General features: G+C 35.8%; 1 protein-coding gene across 1 annotated transcript; it reads right to left on the reverse strand.

Moving 5' to 3' along the window:
• Positions 1-896: 896 nt before the first annotated feature.
• LOC145131833 (uncharacterized) lies at positions 897-1669 on the reverse strand. Its single transcript, XM_079066479.1, has 4 exons — positions 1620-1669; positions 1362-1521; positions 1046-1267; positions 897-905 (listed from the first exon to the last, which is right to left on the reverse strand). Exons 1-4 carry the CDS (start codon positions 1667-1669, stop codon positions 897-899), a joined length of 441 nt encoding a protein of 146 aa, XP_078922605.1.
• Positions 1670-22542: the final 20873 nt, after the last annotated feature.

Genomic DNA, 22542 nt, shown 5'->3' on the forward strand with positions numbered 1-22542 from the left:
TAAATCTGTAAAGTATAAATGTAAATAACACAATATTAATTGTATATTCATTAATGTTGATTTGAATTCAGATATGACATTTGAATTAAATATATAGTTATCATACAAACATCACAAAGGTACCTTCAGAATGACTCGTTTCACTAAGCTAATGACCTAATGATGAACAAATCTTCAAAGTTTTCTAATTTGAATGGTTGAACAACTTTTGTAATTGGATAATAGCTTAGAATATTAGTAGAGTGCTTTAATTGAGATCGACACTTGCAGAACACATATTCAAACAGAGTGTGTATCGATTACGGAACCTTTGACATCCCTAGATTTCATTGTGTTGGATGGATACTAGGATCATATTATTGGGTCGATATTATTCAATAACATGTTAAAACCCATGTAGTATACGGGTAATTATAAATTTAAATAACATTCATAATAAATATAGATATAGATCTACTTAAAATATAAATTCTATATATATAGCATTTTCCTTAATAACGACTTGATTAAACAAATTTTTTTATTTCCATAACAAAAATGCCGCCTTCACTTTATAAATTGCAAATAGACCAAATTGCCCTTGAAATCTAACCAAATATGTCATAATGAACTTTTGGTTAGTAATATGGAAAAGACAAAAAATAACATACATATCAAAAGTAACATATATATACATACATATCAAAAGTAACACCAAAATACACATACAATATGCGTCACTAATTGTCTGAATCAAACAACTATCTTATATATATATATATATATATATATATATATATATATATATATATATATATATATATATATATATATATATATATATATATATATATATATATATATATATATATATATATATAACTACTCTAAACTAATGTCAAACATCCTAGCAAACTTCACAAAAACTGCATCCCACAAACAAATTTCACAATTCAACAACCAATTGTATTTGATTCATAAAAGCTATTACATAACTGCTCACAGAAGGATGCTTTGCACAACTTCTATGTAAGCCATGGAATGTTATCTGCTTTGACTTCCTTACCAAGTGGTTTTGAACCTTGTTACAGGTATGCCTTAGATTCCAACTTCTTCTAGTATTAACGTAGGCATTATTTAACATGATCAGAGCTTCTTTCTTCCTTTTAATGCCTTCGGCCATCAACATCATTCCCAGAACGAAGATCGCATCCAACTGCCCCTGATCGGCTGCATTTTGAAGCAACTGTTTCCCTGCTATTTCTTCCCCTAACGTAAAATACTTCGCCTGACATACAAATAAGTAATGATACAATTTTAAAAATACAAATATAGAAAACTAATTGAATTCAGAATTATCCGATTGCTTCAAAAAAAATTACCATTCCATCGTTGAAGAGTACGTGTGGGTTGTTCAACATTCTGCATCTGCTTATGACTTCATACTGTCGAATACTAAAGGGACGACGAAACCATAGTCGATTTGTGTCTATGATTTCATATATTGTATCTGATGTTACAGAATCTCTAAAGAGCTTGCAACTGTAATTCAAACAAATCAACAAAGTTAATCTATTAACCACTAAATTAAATATGTATATAAGTATAATATAAGTAATACACATCATACTTGCACTAACTGGTACTTAAAAGCATCGATTGGTGAATTTCCTCCAACCGTAAGCACCATTTTTTTGATCAAGTGCGATGGCAGAGCAGTAATTCTTGTCCCTCGTTGTCTTGTTCACATTCTTTCTGATGAACAACTCGCTGCCATTATGTTGAACTGCGTCGAATGTATTCAAATTAGATAACAACAATGATTTTAGTGTTTATTGATCAACGTGCCAGAATTTTGACTGTTGGGGATGGAATGTAGATGATCAATCGCCGATAAACTGAATCGACGACCTGACTCTGACTACAAATTATGGCGCCGAATTATGTAGACTGTGAATTGACATAATTTCCCTTTAAGTAATTAACAAAGATTACTACGTAAATGGTTAGGGTATTTTTGTAAATACCTACGGGCATTTTTGTAAATAAATTAACAGTTTAAATATAAAAAGATGAAGTTAAATAAAATTATTAATTAAATATAGAGAGACATATATCATCCATAAGCAACTACCATGTTGACCAATGACCCATATGTCATCCATAAGCAACTACCATGTTGACCAATGACCCATATGTCATCCATAAGCAAGTACCATGTTGACCAATGACCCATATGTCATCCATAAGCAACTACCATGTTGACCAATGACCCATATGTCATCCATGGACACCATAAGCAACTACCATGTTGACCAATGACCCATATGTCATCCATGGACACCATAAGCAACTACCATTTTGACCAATGAACCATATGTCATCCATGGACACCATAAGCAACTACCATGTTGACTAATGACCCATATGTCATCCATAAGCAACTACCATGTTGACCAATGACCCATATGTCGTCCATATGTCATCCATAAGCAACTACCATGTTTACCAATGACCCATATGTCATCCATAGACACCATAAGCAACTACCATGTTGACTAATGACCCATATGTCATCCATATGTCATCCATAAGCAACTACCATGTTGACCAATGACCCATATGTCATCCATGGACACCATAAGCAACTACCATGTTGACTAATGACCCATATGTCATCCATATGTCATCCATAAGCAACTACCATGTTGACCAATGACCCATATGTCATCCATGGACACCATAAGCAACTACCATGTTGACCAATGACCCATATGTCATACATATGTCATCCATAAGAAACTACCATGTTGACCAATGACCCATATGTCATCCATGGACACCATAAGCAACTATCATGTTGACCAATGACCTATATGTCATCCATAAGCAACTACCATGTTGACCAATGACCCATATGTCATCCATGGACACCATAAGCAACTAGCATGTTGACCAATGACCCATATGTCATCGATAAGTCATCCATAAGCAACTACCATGTTAACCAATGACCCATATGTCATCCATGGACACCATAAGCAACTACCATGTTGACCAATGACCCATATGTCATCCATGGACACCATAAGCAACTACCATGTTCACCAATGACCAATATGTCATCCATAGGTCATCCATAAGCAACTACCATGTTGACCAATGACCCATATGTCATCCATGGACACCATAAGCAACTACCATGTTGACCAATGACCCACATGTCATCCATAAACAACTATCATGTTGACCAATGATCCATATGTCATTAATGGACACCATAAGCAACTACCATGTTGACCAATGACCCATATGTCATCCATGGACACCATAAGCAACTACCATGTTGACCAATGACCCATATGTCATCCATATGTCATCCATAAGCAACTACCATGTTGACCAATGACCCATATGTCATCCATAAGCAACTACTATGTTGACCAATGACCCATATGTCATCCATGGACACCATAAGCAACTACCATGTTGACCAATGACGCATATGTCATCCATGGAGACCATAAGCAACTACCATCTTGACCAATGACCCATATGTCATCCATGGACACCATAAGTAACTACCATGTTGACCAATGACCCATATGTCATCCATAAGCAACTACCATGTTGACTAATGACCCATATGTCATCCATATGTCATCCATAAGCAACTACCATGTTGACCAATGACCCATATGTCATCCATGGACACCATAAGCAACTACCATGTTGACCAATGACCCATATGTCATCCATATGTCATCCATAAGCAACTACCATGTTGACCAATGACCCATATGTCATCCATATGTCATCCATAAACAACTACCATCTTGACCAATGACCCATATGTCATCCATATATCATCCATAGGCAACTACCATGTTGACCAATGACCCACATGTCATCCATATGTCATCCATAAGCAACTACCATGTTGACCAATGACCCATATGTCATCCATGGACACCATAAGCAACTACCATGAGTAGAAAAACAAAAATATTTATATTATCATTCAGAATTTATAAATATTAATAGATATATAAGTTTTAAAATAATGATTATATTAAAAAGTTATTAATTATACGATAAATAATAACAATAAATATTATAAAATAAAAAAAAATTATTTATTAAAATTTTTTCCTAAATTTAAGATAGATAAATTTTTATAAATTTTGATATTCCCTCCTATATTTTTAAAATATTTCGGTGTTCCCTCCTTCGTAAACTAAAATCACCAAAAAAAAAAAATTTAAAAACCCCGCTTCCCTAAATCTTTCCCTATAGAACGATCAAGAGAGGGCGAAACAAAGAGAAACAAATAAAGATATGCGTGTGTGTGTTTTCTCTGCGATAGGGAGAAACGAACAACACACACACTGTGTGTTCGATCGACTGAATCAGAGATATCACATATATGAGGACGAAGAGAGTTGGGGAGTAGGAGCAGGGCTGTTCGGGAAGACGATACAAATGTGGTTGGGGGAGGTGTCAGATGTGGTACTCACGAAGGCGCTGATCATCAATGACTGAGATTGATGCTAGATATGTCTACCCAGTTCTCTGTTATGCTAATTTAAAAAAAAACACGAGGTAATTTCAAAACCCTAACTAAGCTGATTGATAAATTAGGGTTCTTGGGTATCTTGTATATTCTCAATTGATTTATTTTCTCTATTGAAATTCTTTTTCATATGTTTTGCTTGCTGTTTTACAGGTTGTATTTTTTTGTTGCCCTATTTTGCATTTTTCATGTACTTCATGTTTATATTGCTCGATTGGAATACATCTAATTACACGGGTTCATTGAAGGTACTAATTTCATATGTACCTTGTGGAACATTGATATGCATACAACCTGTTTGTTTAAATGCCTAAGCGAGGGTACAGTGGCCATGGCAAAAAAAAAATTATGGATTAAGAAAGGTGTCATAGTGTATGAGTATCCAAGACATGCATTTTTATCGTCTTGTTGTTGAACTATGTTATATATAGCTTATGGGTGCGTCAGTTTATATTTTTGTTTGATTTTGTGCTTTTTTCATACCATCTTTATTAGTATTGTTATGGTTTATCTGTATTAATGTATTACATCTTTCATGTCATGTTTGTGTTAGTGTGTGTAGAGAAAGGGAGTGATGGAATGAGTCAATTATTTAACTTTCTTTAGACATGATTGTTAATGAGATAATTATGGAGTTTATATATTTATTTTTCTTAATGCAGGTGCTTCTGCTTTTTTTAGTTTCAAATGTTGGTGGAGTCAACAATTTACAATACCATTGAAACGGTCAATGGTATTGTAAATTAGCATGTAGGGATATCATTCTTAAATGGTTTCATTGGAGATGGTTGGATATGTTTTTGCTCAGGTGTTTTCATCAAAATTTGTGGGTTTTGATTGGATCGTATATTAAATTTGTTTGTTGTTCTATGCAGGTCATTGCTTTATTGGTTTGATGCCTTTTTGGTGAAGCCCCAAAAGTTAATGTCGTTTTGCTATTTGTCCCCACAATGGAGTAGGTTTGGTTGCTCTTAAATTTAGAAGTGTCAATTGATTTTTAGGTGGCTGCTATTAGTTTGATTCCGTTAACATTCCTGCTACATGCTAATTGTATTTTACTTGTATTTGGCTCATTTGTAAAGGTGATTCCGATGATTAACGGTACAATGGAACTATGTTATATTTCGGAAAAAAATGATGAATTAGAAGAATTGAGAGAGTTTCCAAGTAAACAAAATGAGGAAAACGAAGAACTTATGGAAATAATGAAAGCCAAAGATCAACAACACAACACATAACGCAAGCAGCTTGAATGACAACTACAATCGGCAAAGAAAATTGTTAAGGCTTTTAAAGAACTACAAAAATAGTAGATAATAGAGTGTTGATTTGTTTATCGCAAAGTATTAATTTTAGATAAAGCGCTTTTGATTTTCAAATGTAATACATATTTATTGTTTTATTTTATGATATAAATGTTATTTGATTTTTTTTATTTTTGTTTATATATATTACTACAAAATAATTAGGATTTAATTTGTAAATTAATTATCCATTCGTAGCTATCCAGCTTTACAACGAAAATATTTCTATGTTATTTTCTATGGAATATGCTATGGAATATAAACCATGGATTTTGTTAGGGATTCATTACAACGGGTTTAGCTAGAGATTTATCACTACGGATTTTACTAGGGATTCATCACAACGCATTTAGCTAGGGATTCATCACAACGGATTTAGCTAGGGATTCATCACCACGGATTTCGCTAGGGATTCATCACCACAGCTAAGGATTCATCACAATGGATTTTGCTAGGGATTAAATACAACGGAATTTGTGACGGAAGAACTACCACGAAATTTGTGATGGAAACCTACTACGGAATACATGACGGAATACCATCTACCATGGATTTCATTCCGTTGTCACAATTACGACAGAATTATCGTTTCCGTTGCAAACCCCTCGCTACGGCGTTTTTAGTGACGGAAAATAGGTCGTTGCAAATTCCATCGCTATTCGTCTTTTGCAACGGAATTTCAGCTTTTCGCAACAGATTCCTTCCGTAGCAAAATCGCGTTTTTCTTGTAGTGATAGCAGCAGCATCTTGTACGTCCTAAGTAGTGTGGATTCAAAACCAACTTAGAGACTATGGAATTAACATGAAGAGAATTCCTCTTTATTGTGATTCCAAAAGTGCCATAAGAATATGCCATAATCCAATGCAACACTCCAAGACAAAGCATATTACACTGAGATATCACTTCATAAAAGATCATGTTGAGGATGGCAATGTTGAAGTTCATTTCGTTAGATCCTCAGATCAGTTGGCTGACATCTTCACAAAGGCCTTACCAGAAGCTACATTCAATCAGATTTTACAAGGTCTAGGAATGATTGAAGCTGACTCTGCTCCGAAATCGACTTCATAATCGAAAATTATTGTTCATGTTTTGAACGGTTCTGAGCTTCGAAATGTTTCAGAATCTACTGTTCACATTCTGATTGGTCCCAACTTGTTCCGAGCTTCGGAATGGTTCAGAAGTTACTGTTCATTTATGTTTCTGAATTTTTTTTTTCATTTTTTTCAGATCATCAAAAATCTCAAAAATAATTTTCTTTATTTCTGTTTTCATGTTTTTTAGAAAATCAAAATTTTCAAAAATATTTTTCTTTATTTTTAGTTCACTTTTCCAAAATCAGAAACACCAAAAACATTTTGTTCTTTTCTCAGGTTAATTTTCTCCATTACCCTAAATTCAGAATCAAGGGGCGGGTATAATTCCGAATCTATGTACTAGCTAAGCGGCCCTAAAAGCATGCTGATGCATGTTGTCCTAAGCCTCTAAGACTGTATGTTCGAAGCCTTAATGAAACTTTCATTCTGATTGTTTCTTCCTAACCAGGCTATCAAATCACATAAGTCATTTAGCTACCTTACTCTTCTCACATTGAGTTAAGAGTTTTCTGCTTGGTCATTCCTTTATAGCAGAGGTACAATATCCTCTTCGGAACTAATCTATACAATTTCTCCATTAATTTCGTGTTCATAAATGTAACCCTTGAGACTCTCAGAAATTACCACGGGGGTTTATGGTTACACAACATCTGTGTCCTTGATCTTAAAATTGTTTTCACCACGATTTTCAGTTAAACCCAAACTCCGAAACCTATTTCTGAATTGACGGTGAACATCCTTTTGTTCAAAAAAATTTAACCAAGGGATTGACGAATAAAACCTTTTTGGTTAGTACCGTTACAATTTGAAATCTCAAATTTTCTTTTTGTGTGATCTTTATGAAATGTTCTCGACCCAAGTCGTTTCTTCCCAACAAGATCTAGTTTTTATTTTTTTCTTGAGATTTCCATTATATCCTTCTACTTAAACAACATTCAAAGCTTACTTGTTCTGATGGCTATACTGGTCAAACAAGTGCTTCATTCAAATCTTCGAACTTATATTAAGTTTCAGAATCTGTTTGGAGCTTAAGTCACCCTTGAAGCCTATTAAAAGAAGCCTTTCATAGTTTCTCAATAAACTGGTGATCGTAATTCAACGGGATACCACACAAGCACTTCCAAGTCTCTCTTGACTCAGAAGGAAGAGATCGTTGCCCGGGATTCATCTAATTTTCATGCCAATCTTGTTGGACATCACAAAATCCCTCAAAATAGATTTGCTTTATTTTTTATCTTTGGCACACTCTTGCATAAAAATCCTTGTGATTTTTCGAAGTTTGGTAACAATTCCGATTGGTTACTTTTATTATGAGAACAGGTCGTGGTCTCTAATCTGGTGAAATGTTTGATGATTTTGAATGTGTCACTTCCGAAACGGCGGTATTTCAAGCGGTCTAAGTTCAAATCAGGCGCGACTTTTGAATTCCCCTGACAACACGCGTATCTGTTACAAAGGCGTCTGACACCTGTTGATGAGCTGGCACGATATTATAGGCTGATTTTATGGCATACAGGAAATTCGAATGACGGTTTTCTCTCACCACTCATAACATATCGTATAAAAGGGTTTTGGATGGTTCATTTTCTCTCACGACAAACACAACTCTCAAACCCTCAAAGCAAAAACCCATAAAAGCTATCCACTTTTCATCGTCTTCTTCAACACTTCAATGACAGGTTCATCTGAGAACATTTCTTTTGCAGACCAATCAGCCTCTTTCATCATGCTCACTATGAAGCACAACCAAAATATGATCATCGATCTCGATTCCTCTCGCTACAATGAAGTACTCCGGTCGATAATCGAATGCCTTAATTTCTCGCCACTGGCTCAGGAGTTAACAAAGGCAAAATCTGTTCCACTTGTTCATATCTCCAAAGATTACTCATCTACAATCTACAGTAAAGCAGATGATGTCATCCACTTCGAGGTTGCTTCTCACAAGACCTTGATCACAAAGCCCCACTTCAGCAAACTTTTAGGGCTTGTTACTCCTGAAGTTTATGTGGATTCTGAGTCAATTTCCACATCTGCCCTAATTGAGATGTTTTATCAGATGGGTTAAACTGGAGATATCTCTTTATTTTCCAAGTTTAGGAAACCCTTCCTTCCCCAAATGTGGAATGGGTTGCTTACATTGTTATTCAGGAGTTTCTCAGAGAGGGTCGCAAGGTTCGACAGTGTGAGCAAACTGCTTTACACCCTCATATATGGTCTATACCATGGGGTGAAACTAGATTATGGTGCTATTTTGTGGACTCAACTCATCCAAAGCACAGTCTCCACCTCTTGACACACTGAGATTTCATGTGCAAGATTTTTGTCTATTATGGTCAGTCGGGCCCTAGGTCACTTCAAAGTTCCATTGATGATCGATTCGGTAATGGCAATGATTCCGACTCTCCAAACATCCACGTTTATGTTGTTGGATCCCAGGAGTTTCACTTTTATTGGGACTATTCTAGAAGAAATGTTGGTCAATGTTCCTTCTGATAATGCTATTGTGAACGCATATCGGAGTTTGCCATCATCTGGTGTTCATCCAATGCCAGATGAGTTACGAAATCCAATTGATGAGGGAAAAAACCGAAAAGGGGAGGCAAAAGAAAGGTGAAAGCTACTCCTTCTGAAATAGTCAAGGCTCCAAAGAAAACGAAGAAGCAAGCTAAGAAACTGAGATCTCCATCTCCGGTCGTTCAGGAAGATTCGGAATCCTTACGGAAGTTAGAGACGACGACATAAACCGAAACAAGGTGGAAGAAACTCCTGCCACTTTGGAACCAACCCTTACAGAACCACTTTCGAAGGTATCTTCTCCTCCATCCTCAATTGTTCCTACTTCTGATATCTTTCAAGAACCCATTCTGAATCTCAATACTGCTTCCTCACCAACACCTATTACTCTACCAGCCTCACCCATCACTTTAACAATTCCGATTTCATCTATCCCACCTTTACCACTGAAGTTTTCTATTGTAATTTCTCTTCCTCAGATCTCCATCCCCTTAACCTCTACAATCTTTACCGATTCCACCCCTCCAACCACATTATATATTTCCACTCCACCGGAAGTTCCAATTGTCAAGTCCATTCCGGAGGTGACTAGGACTTCAGACATTCATGTCAACGCATCTGATGAGGGGGAAAATGTCAACATCTGTGTGACTTCTGATTCGGGCACCTCCACTGTTTCTCCTTCAAACGACAACGAAGACATTTTGTTCGAAGACGATCAGGAGACATTTACAGACTTTGTTTTCAGCCTTTTCATCGTAAACATTAATAGTGATGATGATTATGCCCCAATGAGAAAAGGGCACTTTAAGGAGCTTAAAGAAAATCTGGATTCTCTTTTATAGTCTTCCACATCTACATATTCATCGAAGTTTGAATACATGTTGGCAACCCACAAAGCTACTGTGGAGTTGCTCACATCAGAAAATGGCAAAGTCCTTGAAGAAGCATCCAAGGCCATTCAATCTTCTGAAAAGACCATTTCAAAGTCGACCGCAAAAGTCAAAAAACTATTTCAAGAGGTGATTGATTTTATGGATGAATTTTGAAGCTCTTCTGAAAAAAAAATACCAAAGCCATGAATAAGGTTATTGCTGGATTTCACTCTTATTTGCAAGCTGAGAAGGAGGCACTTTCCCTTGTTCTTTCCGAAATCAAAATGGAGAATGTTGAACTCACTTCCTCTGTCCTTTCAAAAATTGAAAAACTGCAAGAAGACTTGGCAGTTGAAAACAAGATAATAGATCAGTTGGTTGAGAAAACTCAGAAGGCCAAGGTCCTTTCGGTCAAACTGAAGAGTGCTACCATGCATATTGATGATCTTGTGAACGAAAGGACTGTTGCCAAAAGCTATGTTTCGGAGATCAATCAATATCTTTAGAGGCTTGTTGAGACTCGTGACTCCTTGTTCACTGTCTCGGTTCGACAACAATTGTCCGACAAGCTTCAACCGGTCTTTGCAATGCTCAATCGGATTGAAGTTATTTCGGTAAGCGGGGCTTTCTGAAACCAGGGGAGACAATGACCAACAGCCAAAAACTGAAACTGATCAGAACAAGGACCAACAGCCAAATGGTGAAAATGATCAAAGGATAATGAAGAGTTGTCTGAATCTGAGAAGTTAGTGAGAAAGAAGCGTGACAAAGAGTTATATGATCTTCACGCTATTCGGAAGAAATAGAAGTAGAAGAAGCTGAGGTTAAAAATGAAAAAATCATGCTTGAAACTCAGAAGTCGTTATTTTCTTCTTGGTCATTGAAGCGAATTCAGAAAGAAGCTATTGATGAGCCAAACATTTACTGGCTGGAGCCCTCAATCTCATTTGACTTAGTCAGTGATATGGAAAATCAACTCGATTTCCCCATCACTCCAAGGGCTTTTCTTTTCCGATGTTTTGAAAATATAGAGAAGACTTTGATTTCAGACAATGTTGTAAATAGGAAGCTATTCTCGTTCTACTTGAAACATGCCACACCACAATACGAAACGTGGAGCTTGAAAAGAATAGTGGCTGTGAAGCCTGGATTACCTGTTCAGACCGGAGACTTTCTGAATATAACACTCAAGGGATTCAGAGGAGTTAATCACGTTCTAGATGAGTTCACTTTGGCGAATCAGCCATTATGAACCCATACGATTGGATCTCCTTGTTTCATATTGTTATGAAAGAGGAAAAGAAATATGAGTCTATAGTTGCACATTTGAAAAGGATGCCCATTTGCTACATCCATGAAATTGCGAAGATGGATATTGAAATAACATCAGTTCTGAAGAAGAGGCCCATTCTAATGGCAGAAGAGCAACCGAAGGATGCTCAGATGCTGAAAATCGGAATTCTACGAAAAGAGCAATGGGCATAGTGTATAAGAGAAAGGAGGGTGATGTAGTTCAGAACAACATGTTCTTTCTACGAGACAAACACTTTTACTCCTCTACCGCTCTGAAGACTATTCTTTCTTTGGCTGAAGCATGCAAGTAAAATATTGTGGCTGACCTCAAATGCTTCTCGGATATGATCAAATGGTACTTGTGTGTCAGAAACACACTTCTGAATTTAATGCTAAAGTTGTTTAACATGGAGAAAAGAAGACAATGAAGACACTCCTTCTGAATTTGACACAAAGGGGGAGATTGTTAGGTCTAGAAAGTATTGTGTCAAATGTATGCTTTATCTTTTTGAATAATTCTGAAATGGGCCTGTCCAGGTTCGGAACTACTAGTTAGCGTAGTCTACAAATATAGCATGCATGTAACATTCTAGTATTAACGTTTTGTGTGAACCCTAAACACCATTATATGCTCTTACAGAGAAGTTCCATCTTTGAGAACTCTTCTAGAGTTGTTTGAATCTAATTATTCGGCATACTTTTGATCATTGTCTCTTGTCTTTAATTCACGTCTTTAATATAGAATATATCGATCTTATTTATTGTTTTCACAATCTCAAGAGCCTATAAACAATTACATGTACCAAATGTGACAATATATGTCATAATGCAAGGACCTGGAAAGGGAAAAGACCAAATGTTGGTAATGATGATGGAAAGGATAAAGGGAAAGAGAAGGGCAAAACAAAAGGGAAGGAGAAGGGAAAAACAAAAGGGCAATGGAAGGGAACAATCTGAATTGGAAATTCGTTATCTTTTGGATTTCTTTTCATGTAATGTTAAGTACGTTTAATGTTTAGGTAATTGTTATGGTTGTAGTGTGGTTGTAGTACACTGATCTTTTGGTAATTGTTATGGTTGTAGTATGGTTGTAGTACACTGGTCTTTTGGTAATTGTTTTGGTACTTCAAATGGTTATATAATTGATGATTAGGTACTTATCATGGTTATAGTATGGATTTTAATGGCTATGTTATGTTATGTTACTTTTCATGGTTATGTTTTAGTCATTTTGATGCTTCTGTTATGGTTGTGTTATGGGATGATAATAACAACTTAGTATTAAATATGTATTAACTAAAACAATTATACATCACAACAGAAAGTACACACCATAACACCATTTTAATTGATCCAAAACAATTTCATTACAAAAAAACACTACTATATAGCCTAATACCATACTAGACTACACAAACATGATAAAGCTAGTACATTCTAGTTACAACTTGTACACAATAATTGCCAAAACAGAACCCAACTCAATATTAAGCATAACTTTAATGTTTGATTTTTTTCTTTGCAGCTCCTTTATGTTCTGTTTTTTAATTTCAGCTTTATGCTCCAACATTACTTCATCCACCCAACCAAGAAATCCATCTCTAGGTCCCTGATACAAAAACTAGGGTTACGAATGAAAAAAACACAAAAAATGAGAAAAGATTCTACCATTTTGGGACAGGCATAAAATTCCCTTCTTGGGTTGTTCTTTGTGATCGACGTTCGTATTATTGTTTCACGTCCACATTCGCATTCCATTTTAGTTGTAATTTTGCTTTCTGGAACCGTAATTATCGATCGATTACAAAGGAATAGCAAAAAGAGGGGAAGAATGAATGAGAAAGGAAGAAGAATCATGTATTAAACCCGTTGAAATATGAATGGACGAAAATATCCCCAGCATGCAAGGCACGTGGGCTATTCTAAATGAGAAATAGACGGAATGTTAAGTTAAGGACCTGGCACGTAACAAATGTCAAACGTTTGGATGGTCTGAGTTAAAAAATTAAGTTAGGGACCAAGCGTGAAAGTAACCCCAAACCACAGGGACCATATGTGTAATTTTCTCTATATATTATGAGTAGTATGCTTGATATGAGAATTGCATGCTAGATTAGGGCTAATGATAACTTCAGAAATCATATTATAGAATTACCTGATTTGTGTGATGCCTTATAGCCTATGAGGATTGGATGTTATGTATTACTTGTTGGATTAGGTGTCTAAGCGCATAACTATTATTGGTATGTACTTGACCCGAGAGTAGCATGGTCCATTTGGGTTGCATATCACCAGGACAATTTGATAAGATGGACTTTTGAGAAGTGGTTATTTATGATTTATTAATATATTATAAGTTCTAATATATTAATATGAAATCATATTATTTAATTAGTATTGATCAAGAATTAGTTTGGAATTAATTATGTGATCAAAAGAGACTAATTAAATATAAGGGGTTGATTTGGTAAATCATTCATTCTTATGGTGTGGGCCAATGATCCATGATTCCTTAGGTTGGGCCAAACCCATGTGACAATCCATGGATGATCCATGGAGGTTTAAACCCATGGAGCCTAAGGAATATGGAAAGTCATGCCCATTAGGTTTTATATGGTGTAACCCTAATCTTGCCACACTATATAAGAAACCCCTTAGCATCCAAAACTGACTACTACATACATTAGCGTTCTTGGAGAGCATGGAGCCAATTTTGGTGCAAGTATATTATCTCAAAAGTCTTCCTTTGTCCAAGGTGTGTTGTGATTCCATTTGAGGCATTCACACTATTGGTGCCAAGTTCTCAAAACCCAACAGTGGTATCAGAGCCTAGGGTTGTTTTCCAATATACTTGATGCTACTTGGTTTCAAAAGATAAAAAAAATTGATTTTCTGCTTTCTGGACAGTGGAATCGCCGAGTCCCCTCACAAAACTGACCAACTCGCCGAGTCCCCTCACAAAACTGACCAACTCGCCGAGTTAGTTCATGCACTCGACGAGTTGGTGCTCTAGAACTTATAAACCTATTTTTGATGTGGTAATGATCATGCTTATCCAATTTAAAAGATAATTGTCAAAGTTTCATGTTTTGTATTAGTTTATATGTTTAGGCTAATTACATGAAATTTGTTTGATATGAATTGTCTTGTTCTTATGAGTTTAATTTAGATCATAGACAAATTATTTGATTTTGTAAGTTACAATAGTTGATCTAAATGTTTTTTGATGAATTCCATAACTTGTCCTCAAGTTATGGAAAAATGAAAAGTTTTCTTTTAAAGAGATCATTAAAATCATAGGTTATAAACTTGAAGAGCCTTTTTCCCATAAATGTTTTATGAACTCCATAACTTGTCCTCAAGTTATGGATTTTCAAGAGTCTTTTCATTAAAACCTATATTAAACTCATAATTTATGGATTCCAAAAGTTTTTGAATAGTTCAAAACATGCCCTCAAGTTTTGGAATTTGTAAATGCAAAGCCTCACTTTGAAACATTTAGTTCCAAACCCTAGAATTCTAAAAGTTTAAAATTCAAACCTAATACTATTATAATATTATAGGTTTAATATTTACATATATGTATAAGAGTAAAGTCAGTCTTAACGTTAGTAGGCCTCATTCACGAAGCCGATCTATAAGGGGGTATAAGGTTACTGCCTATAAAATGGCAGTTTAATGGGTCTCCACTCTCACCCACCGCTTCCTTGACTGGTGGAGGGTCGTTAGCCGAACGGGTTTGACAGGACATTTAAATTTTCATTAAAAGTATAATGAAATACCATGTAACTAAATTTATAAATTCCTAATCATAGTTACTTAGGAAAAATGTGAATTTGGTGCTAACCCATGAAATTGCACTTTGCACCTTGTTAAGTCATTAGTGGGGCGTGTGTGGTTAACCGACACACTAATCTGGGACTGAGGGTACGTGGCAAAGGGTAGCTTGATGTTAATCATAGATCAATGGAGCGTGTGTGGTTAACCGGCACATTGATTAGGTGGTTGTAACATTGAGTGTACCAGGCTAATTTGCATGGTTATTCTCACCTTGTTTGTGATCCTCGACATCCCAGTCACAAACTTGAAGGGCACAATCGAGATTTAAACATGCCTTTGAAAAGTTCAATGAACCTCAAAGGATCTAGGAGTTTCAATCCATTTAAAACGTAATAATTAATTTCTTTTTTCGTGGTGGAAATTGGTAAATCGTCATTTTCCTACCTTTAAATATTTTGCAATTTGGATTGCGGCATCCCTCTTCCGAATTGTAAAGTATTGTGTTGGGTCCTAGCCTTAACATTTCATGTTGGGTGTTATATTAAGAACTAAAATCAACTAAACTTGATTTTCTCCCTCATAAATGTCTAAGTTCAGACAACTATGGTCTTCCCAAATCTTTTGAAAAAAAACTTTCTTTATAAAGATGATTTTCACAAGGCAATCAAGGTGAAAGATTAATCCCTTCTTTGTGCTTTAGTGGAACTTCAGTTCCTTAACCTCCTCTAATTATTCTCCCTAACCCACAAGTTCAAGGTCACTCAAAGCCCTATTGGCAGGAAGGAAAGTCTGTATGTACTCACGTCTTGGAGATGAAGTTACATATTGACAAGCTGGGAGAGTTGGGTGTCGAAGTCTCAAGGAAGTCGGCGGTTGACTGGGTTCTTCAATCACTTCCTAAGTCATATAGCGGGTTCCCTTAAGGACTACTATATGGGAGACCACAACATGACCCTTATTGATCTAACATATTTGCTTGTTGCTGCTGAATCGGAAATCATTTGGCGCACTGGTAAAGCAAATTTGACTGGAAGATCTACTCCCCAAACTTCCATGGTAACATTGGAAGTCCAGAAAAGCTTTCTCTTCCCAATGGAAAGGGATCGGCCATAGTCAACCCGGTTGACCAAATGGTAAAGAGAAGGGCTAAGTCTGAGATTATCCCATGTGACATTCCCAAAGATTCCATATGTTTCTATTGCCAAGAGAAGGGGCATTGGTTGCAAAACTGCCATATTTACCTAAAAGATCACAAGGATGGTAAAGTCAAAACTTTTGACTCTACTTCAGGTAAAATCCACTGTCTAACTCTATTAAGTTCCTATTTGGAGATTCTTAATACATGATGTAATGTAATTACATTTTGGTGTTTTGAAGAATCGAAGAAATGAAAGGAAGCTTAAAGGAAGAGTATGTTGAGTCTGATCGTGAAGAGATGGATTTCGATCGCATGGTTCGATGATCAGATTTGTGAGCTGCTGCTTAAGAGTTATGATAGATTGCTTAGGAATAGATAACAACATATTTTCACTTGTATTTGCATTGTAAGGATAAGTTTTCTGCAATTTTTATAAATAAAGAAAAATTTTGAAATTTATCTTATTTTTAAAATTTCCTTACAATGGCATTTGTGAAAAATTGTTGCTTATATGTTTCCATTGATAGCAATATTGGAATATGAATTTGATTCTTTCGTTTGTGGTAGTATCATAATTTACCAAATAAGGAAAGATTCTCATCACCGAAGTTTCAATTGGATAGGAACTTGGAATCATGTAACTTCTAGTGTGTGATGAATGAGAATTTTCATCTTTGGGAAATTAAGACTAATCCTTGTTCACATGAATATGTGAGTCAATTGAAGGACAAGGGGATCGGGTACACTGGGTGTGCGGTGGTCAGGTCCACCACAGAGAACGGTAAGACTATTCATCATGATTTACTAAAGTTTAGTAAATATGGTTATGCTTACAAGTTTAAATATAATTTTGAATCATTGGAAAAGTTTCAATGTATGGCAGAACGAATGAGAAGAATCAAATTAGGCAGAAAGATAAAAGTTTCTCCAATCTGAAAAGATGGGAGAGTACTTTAGTATCGTGTTTTATGATCATCTTAATGACTATGAAAACCATGTCACATTTGATCCTCTAAGGATATTTTAGGGCATTTGTATGGCTAATAAGAGGAATCGTGAATTGTTGAAATGGTTAAATCAAGAAGATGAGTCATACTTCGTTCCAAAACAAGTCTTAGAGTCATACTCCAAGCTTGTGCCTTGAGTGACACTAAATTAAGAAGGTTTATAACACTCATCAAATGTAGAGTAACATGTTTCTTACTCTTGTACATTTGAAATTGATAAGTTGTGATGTCTTGGTAAGGACAAAGACTAACTAAGACCAATTGTGTGAAGTGTTAGTCTTGATTAGAATCCGCACTAACTCTTGAATATTTGTTTGTCAAGTCATGTTCCTTGACAAAGTGAATCTTATATGTCAAGAGGTCAGTGGGAGTCTTAAAGATCTTGAAAGTTTCAAGAACTAATCAAGAGTAAACCTATTGTTAAACACTAGCACAAGACTTGAGGTTTGTAACCTATCGTGTTGACATATTCTTATTTATGTGCCCATTCCAGTTAAAGTTGACTATGAATGTGAGTTCTATGAGTTCTAAATTGTTTGCATAACAACCTCGAAGCAATTGTAGGCCCTTGTGCTGCCAAGTGACAAGAAATTAAGATTGAACAAGTTCAATCCATATAAGTTTGGATTTGTCATTAACCTTGTCTTTTGATTATGGTTTGACAAATTCACATGGATAGGAACACATACACCATAAAATCTAAGTGTCATAAGGTTTCTCTCCGATTCATGAAAATGATGGTGAGGAAACGCTTTCACTAAATAGATTTTAAGGAGATATCAGTTGTGATATTTACATTCTCAAATTTGATTATGATTACAGCATCCCTTTTCATAATTCGAATTGTGAGGAATGGCAAAAAAGTCTAAACATTTGAGACTTATTGTTGTAAGTTCTTAAGTTGTTTAGACACACATGTGAGCTATATAAGGAAAGGTGTATGAGGTTGAGAAGCCTAGATAAAGTCTTATTAAAGCATCTCGTATCAGAAATCTGAACTTTGGTAATGAAAGTCAATAAGCATTGATTTCTAGAAGTCCAGCTGATTACTGGATACATGTCAAAGCTACTAGAAGCATAAATGTTATGCTAGTAAAAGTAATGATTATTATGCTAGTGGGAGCATAATCAATTATGATGAATGTTGCAAGTTAGCAATGTTAATTATAGAAAACAAAAGTTTCAATTTGCAAGTTACAGGGTTTGAAAAGTTGTTTTGCTATAGTTAAGGGAGAGGAATTCATACTTCATTTCAAATCTAAAAGCTTAGATTGAGATTTTAATCAGATTTAGTCATATATATATATATATATATATATATATGAATGTTATGTTGGAATGGTTCAACATAAAGAAATTCTATATATGGACGTGTTAATTGCGTTCTCAAAATTTGACTATGATTACGGCATCCCTTTTCATAATTCGAATGATGAGAACATGGCAAATAGAAATATTATAGCAAAAGACTGGTCAAGTATCATGTCTTTATGTAAGACATCATGACATGTCTTATATGCTTCGGGTATAGGATCAATTACATGTGCTATAGTATTCATCCGTTAAAAATAATTTTCCAAATGCCTAGGGCATTAAGAGGGAAAAGGAATAGAATCGGATATGACTAAAGTGGTAAAACAACTATTAAGGACAATCGAAGGTTCACCAAAGATTGGTCGCTTAAGGAAAGTTGGAAGTATAGTAATGGATGGATCATATTGACATTATTATGAATAGACAAGATTTTATTGATAATGAGTTGTTGCGTGGAAAATATGGAATGTTTCCATATTGGGAGTTGGATGTTAAGAATAGATGAGAAAGTTAGAAACCATTATGCAAGAAGGATGTTCAAAGCAATGTACTTTGAATATGAGACTTCATTTCCATGGAATTGTCTTGTAGCAATCTGCAAAGGAATATTTTGTAATATCGTTGGTCAAGTCTCTGTGACTTTTGGTACCTATACATTACAGAAGAATCATTGCATGATAGTTTAGAATCTAACACTTCCTAGTAGTGACAAGAATTTGGAATTCTTACACCTGCAATAAAGATTTGGAATAAGCATCATTGAAATGTTTTTCAATTAATCTATTTCACAAAGTAAGGACCATAGACAAACATAGTGTGCATGCTTGGAGCATGGCATAACTATTGTTTAGACAAACATAGTGTGCATGCTTGGAGCATGGCATAGCTATTGTTTTAATTCAAGTATTAAGTTGATTATTCGAAACATTATACAATAAATAATGAGTAATCAATATGACTCATAAGTTTTTGGGCCATATAGGATTAGTATTATTATTATTGTGTTTCAATTTGCATGTTTTGACTTCCCGAATAACTAGGTTATTCAAACCATCCACAGTCAATCATACTTTGGAAGTAGGTATTGAGGCAAGACTGTCATGAATGGGTCTGTAGATTGTCTAGGTGTTTTAGACATAGCTGCAGTGTTCGTGAGTACTCCTCGAATAGGATTCGAGTATTGGATTAAACCCACGCTCATTTGAATCATTTCATGGATTTTAGCACGAGTGATCATGAGACGATAATATCTTATATTCTTGAAACCAAGACGTGTGAGTTGTAGTTGCAAGTCGGTTGCACATTGACGTATGTAAACACACCAATAACTTGGTGTTATAAAACATATTGTTGTGTGTGATTTGATGAGTAAGTACAAGCAAGCATTTTAGTCGAAGTTTATCCATTCCTTTTACCCCATGTGGATAAAAGCGATATCTGTGGGCCCCTCGATGATTTAGTGATGACACCCTAAGTGCTTGGCCAAGCCTGGACTGATTTGGTTTGTTCAATTAGTCAGTCGTCATAAATCGGAAATCGGGAAACAACAGATGGACAGAGAGAATGATTAAAACCCATGTCTCAGTCCATATGATATCTAGAATAGAGGAATATATGATCCCTTATCTAATGGACGCGTCATTGACTAGGTCAGAGTTCGACAGCGGCTTTTAAGAGCTACGATTGCTAGTCGGGTTGTGGAGTCGTACTTGAAATAATAGTTATTAGACTTATCCAAGTGGGAGACTGTTGGATTAGGTGTCTAAGCCCATAAATATTATTGGTATGTACTTGACCCGAGAGTAGCATGGTCAATTTGGGTTGCATATCACCAGGACAATTTGATAGGATGGACTTTTGAGAAGATGTTATTTATGATTTATTATTATATTATAAGTTCTAATATATTAATATGAAATCATATTATTTAATTAGTATTGATCAAGAATTAGTTTGGAATTAATTTTGTGATCAAAAGAGACTAATTAAATATAAGGGGTTGATTTGGTAAATCATTCATTGTTATGGTGTGGGCCAATGATCCATAATTCTTTAGGTTGGGCCAAACCCATGTGGCAATCCATGGATGGTCCATGGAACCCATGGAGCCTAAGGAATATGGAAAGTCATGCCCATTTGGGTTTACATGGTGTAACCCTAATCTTTCCACACTATATAAGAAACCCCTTAGCATCCAAAATTGACTACTACATACACTAGCGTTCTTGGAGAGCATGGAGCCGATTTTGGTGCAAGTATATTATCTCAAAAGTCTTCCTTTGTCCAAGGTGTGTTGTGATTCTATTTGAGGTATTCACACTATTGGTGCTAAGTTCTTAATGGTCCAAGGTTTCTAGCTACAATAAAAGGTATGTCATCTAACTAGAATTTTGTAGTAAAGATACTCCATTGTATGCTAGTTAGGATGATGCTTTGGAAATACAAAGTTTGCATGTATATTAGAGAAAACATAGATCCAAAGCATCTAGGGTTGCATGTACACCATAGGAGTGTTAGAATGCTCAAAACCTAACATTACTTGGAATTAATATCGGCTCAGTTAATTGCTAAGTGTATGCTTTCAAAGTTGTATACGATTTAGGATTAGATAGCCCTAGAATGATCGATTTGGCCTTAGTTGCTGTTCCTTGTTTGGTTGTGGACTTAGGGTAGAATCTTCATTTGACCGTCTATGTGATCATATTTTGTGTGTAACTTGCATGCATAAGGAAACCAACGGTGTTGATTGAGGTTCTTGGTATTGCGGGCGGTGGGAGTTGAGACTTGCTAGGATAACCTAGGATATGTATGTTGTTAGAATTGCGTTGGTATATGGTTGTAGTGTGGTGACTTATAGGAATTAGGTTTTCCCTTGAGGAAGGTACATACCTAAGAAAAGAGTAGATCTCGAAACTCTAAGGAGGCCTGTATAGTGAGGATTTCTCGAGTTATATATTGATTATTTATATGTTTGTGTTTCAGTTGGAGTATGGTGATGACTACTCGAGGAGGTTCATGTTCAGCTTTTGGTTCTGGTTCAGGTACGAAACCAATTGATAAGAGGCTACGCGAGTTCATTTTGCATGAGGTTACTCGCGATATCTTGGATGCTACTCCTGTGATGTCCGGTACCATCAAGGAGGGATTATGGAGCTGACGGATGATAGGCTCAGGTCTTTTTGAGTTGAGATTGTTGCGGGTCAGATAGGAGCTCGAACTCCCTCATTCCGGGAGTTCAAGGCCTATGGAGTTCCTGAGTTCTTTGGGGATAAGAATCCCATCGCTAGCAGACGTTGAATCCCTGACATGGAGAACGTTCTGCGGATGAATTTTTTCCCTGAGGGGGAAAAGGTGGGTTTTGCATCTTTCCTGCCGAGGGACCAAGCACGAGACTGGTGGGAGGAGGTTTGCTGAGTTGTAGGGTCATCGGTAGTAGCAGTCATGACCTAGGAGGATTTTGTTTCGAGGTTCCAAAGTGTAACGACCCAAAAATCTAAAGTAAAATTTTCATTTTTATTATAACCAAAACACTAATGTAACTTTGTTCAAGACATTGGAAGACATTTCAATTAAAACAAATATCAGAGTCTAATCCCAAAGATCATATATTGCGGAGAACACGGGTGTATGCGCTGCGATCGTCCCGAGCTCTTTCATTTGAAAA

The sequence above is a fragment of the Lactuca virosa genome, chromosome 8, assembly GCF_052849685.1.
Source record: "Lactuca virosa cultivar CGN04683 chromosome 8, Lactuca_virosa_CGN04683_v6, whole genome shotgun sequence".
Taxonomy (NCBI): domain Eukaryota; kingdom Viridiplantae; phylum Streptophyta; class Magnoliopsida; order Asterales; family Asteraceae; genus Lactuca; species Lactuca virosa.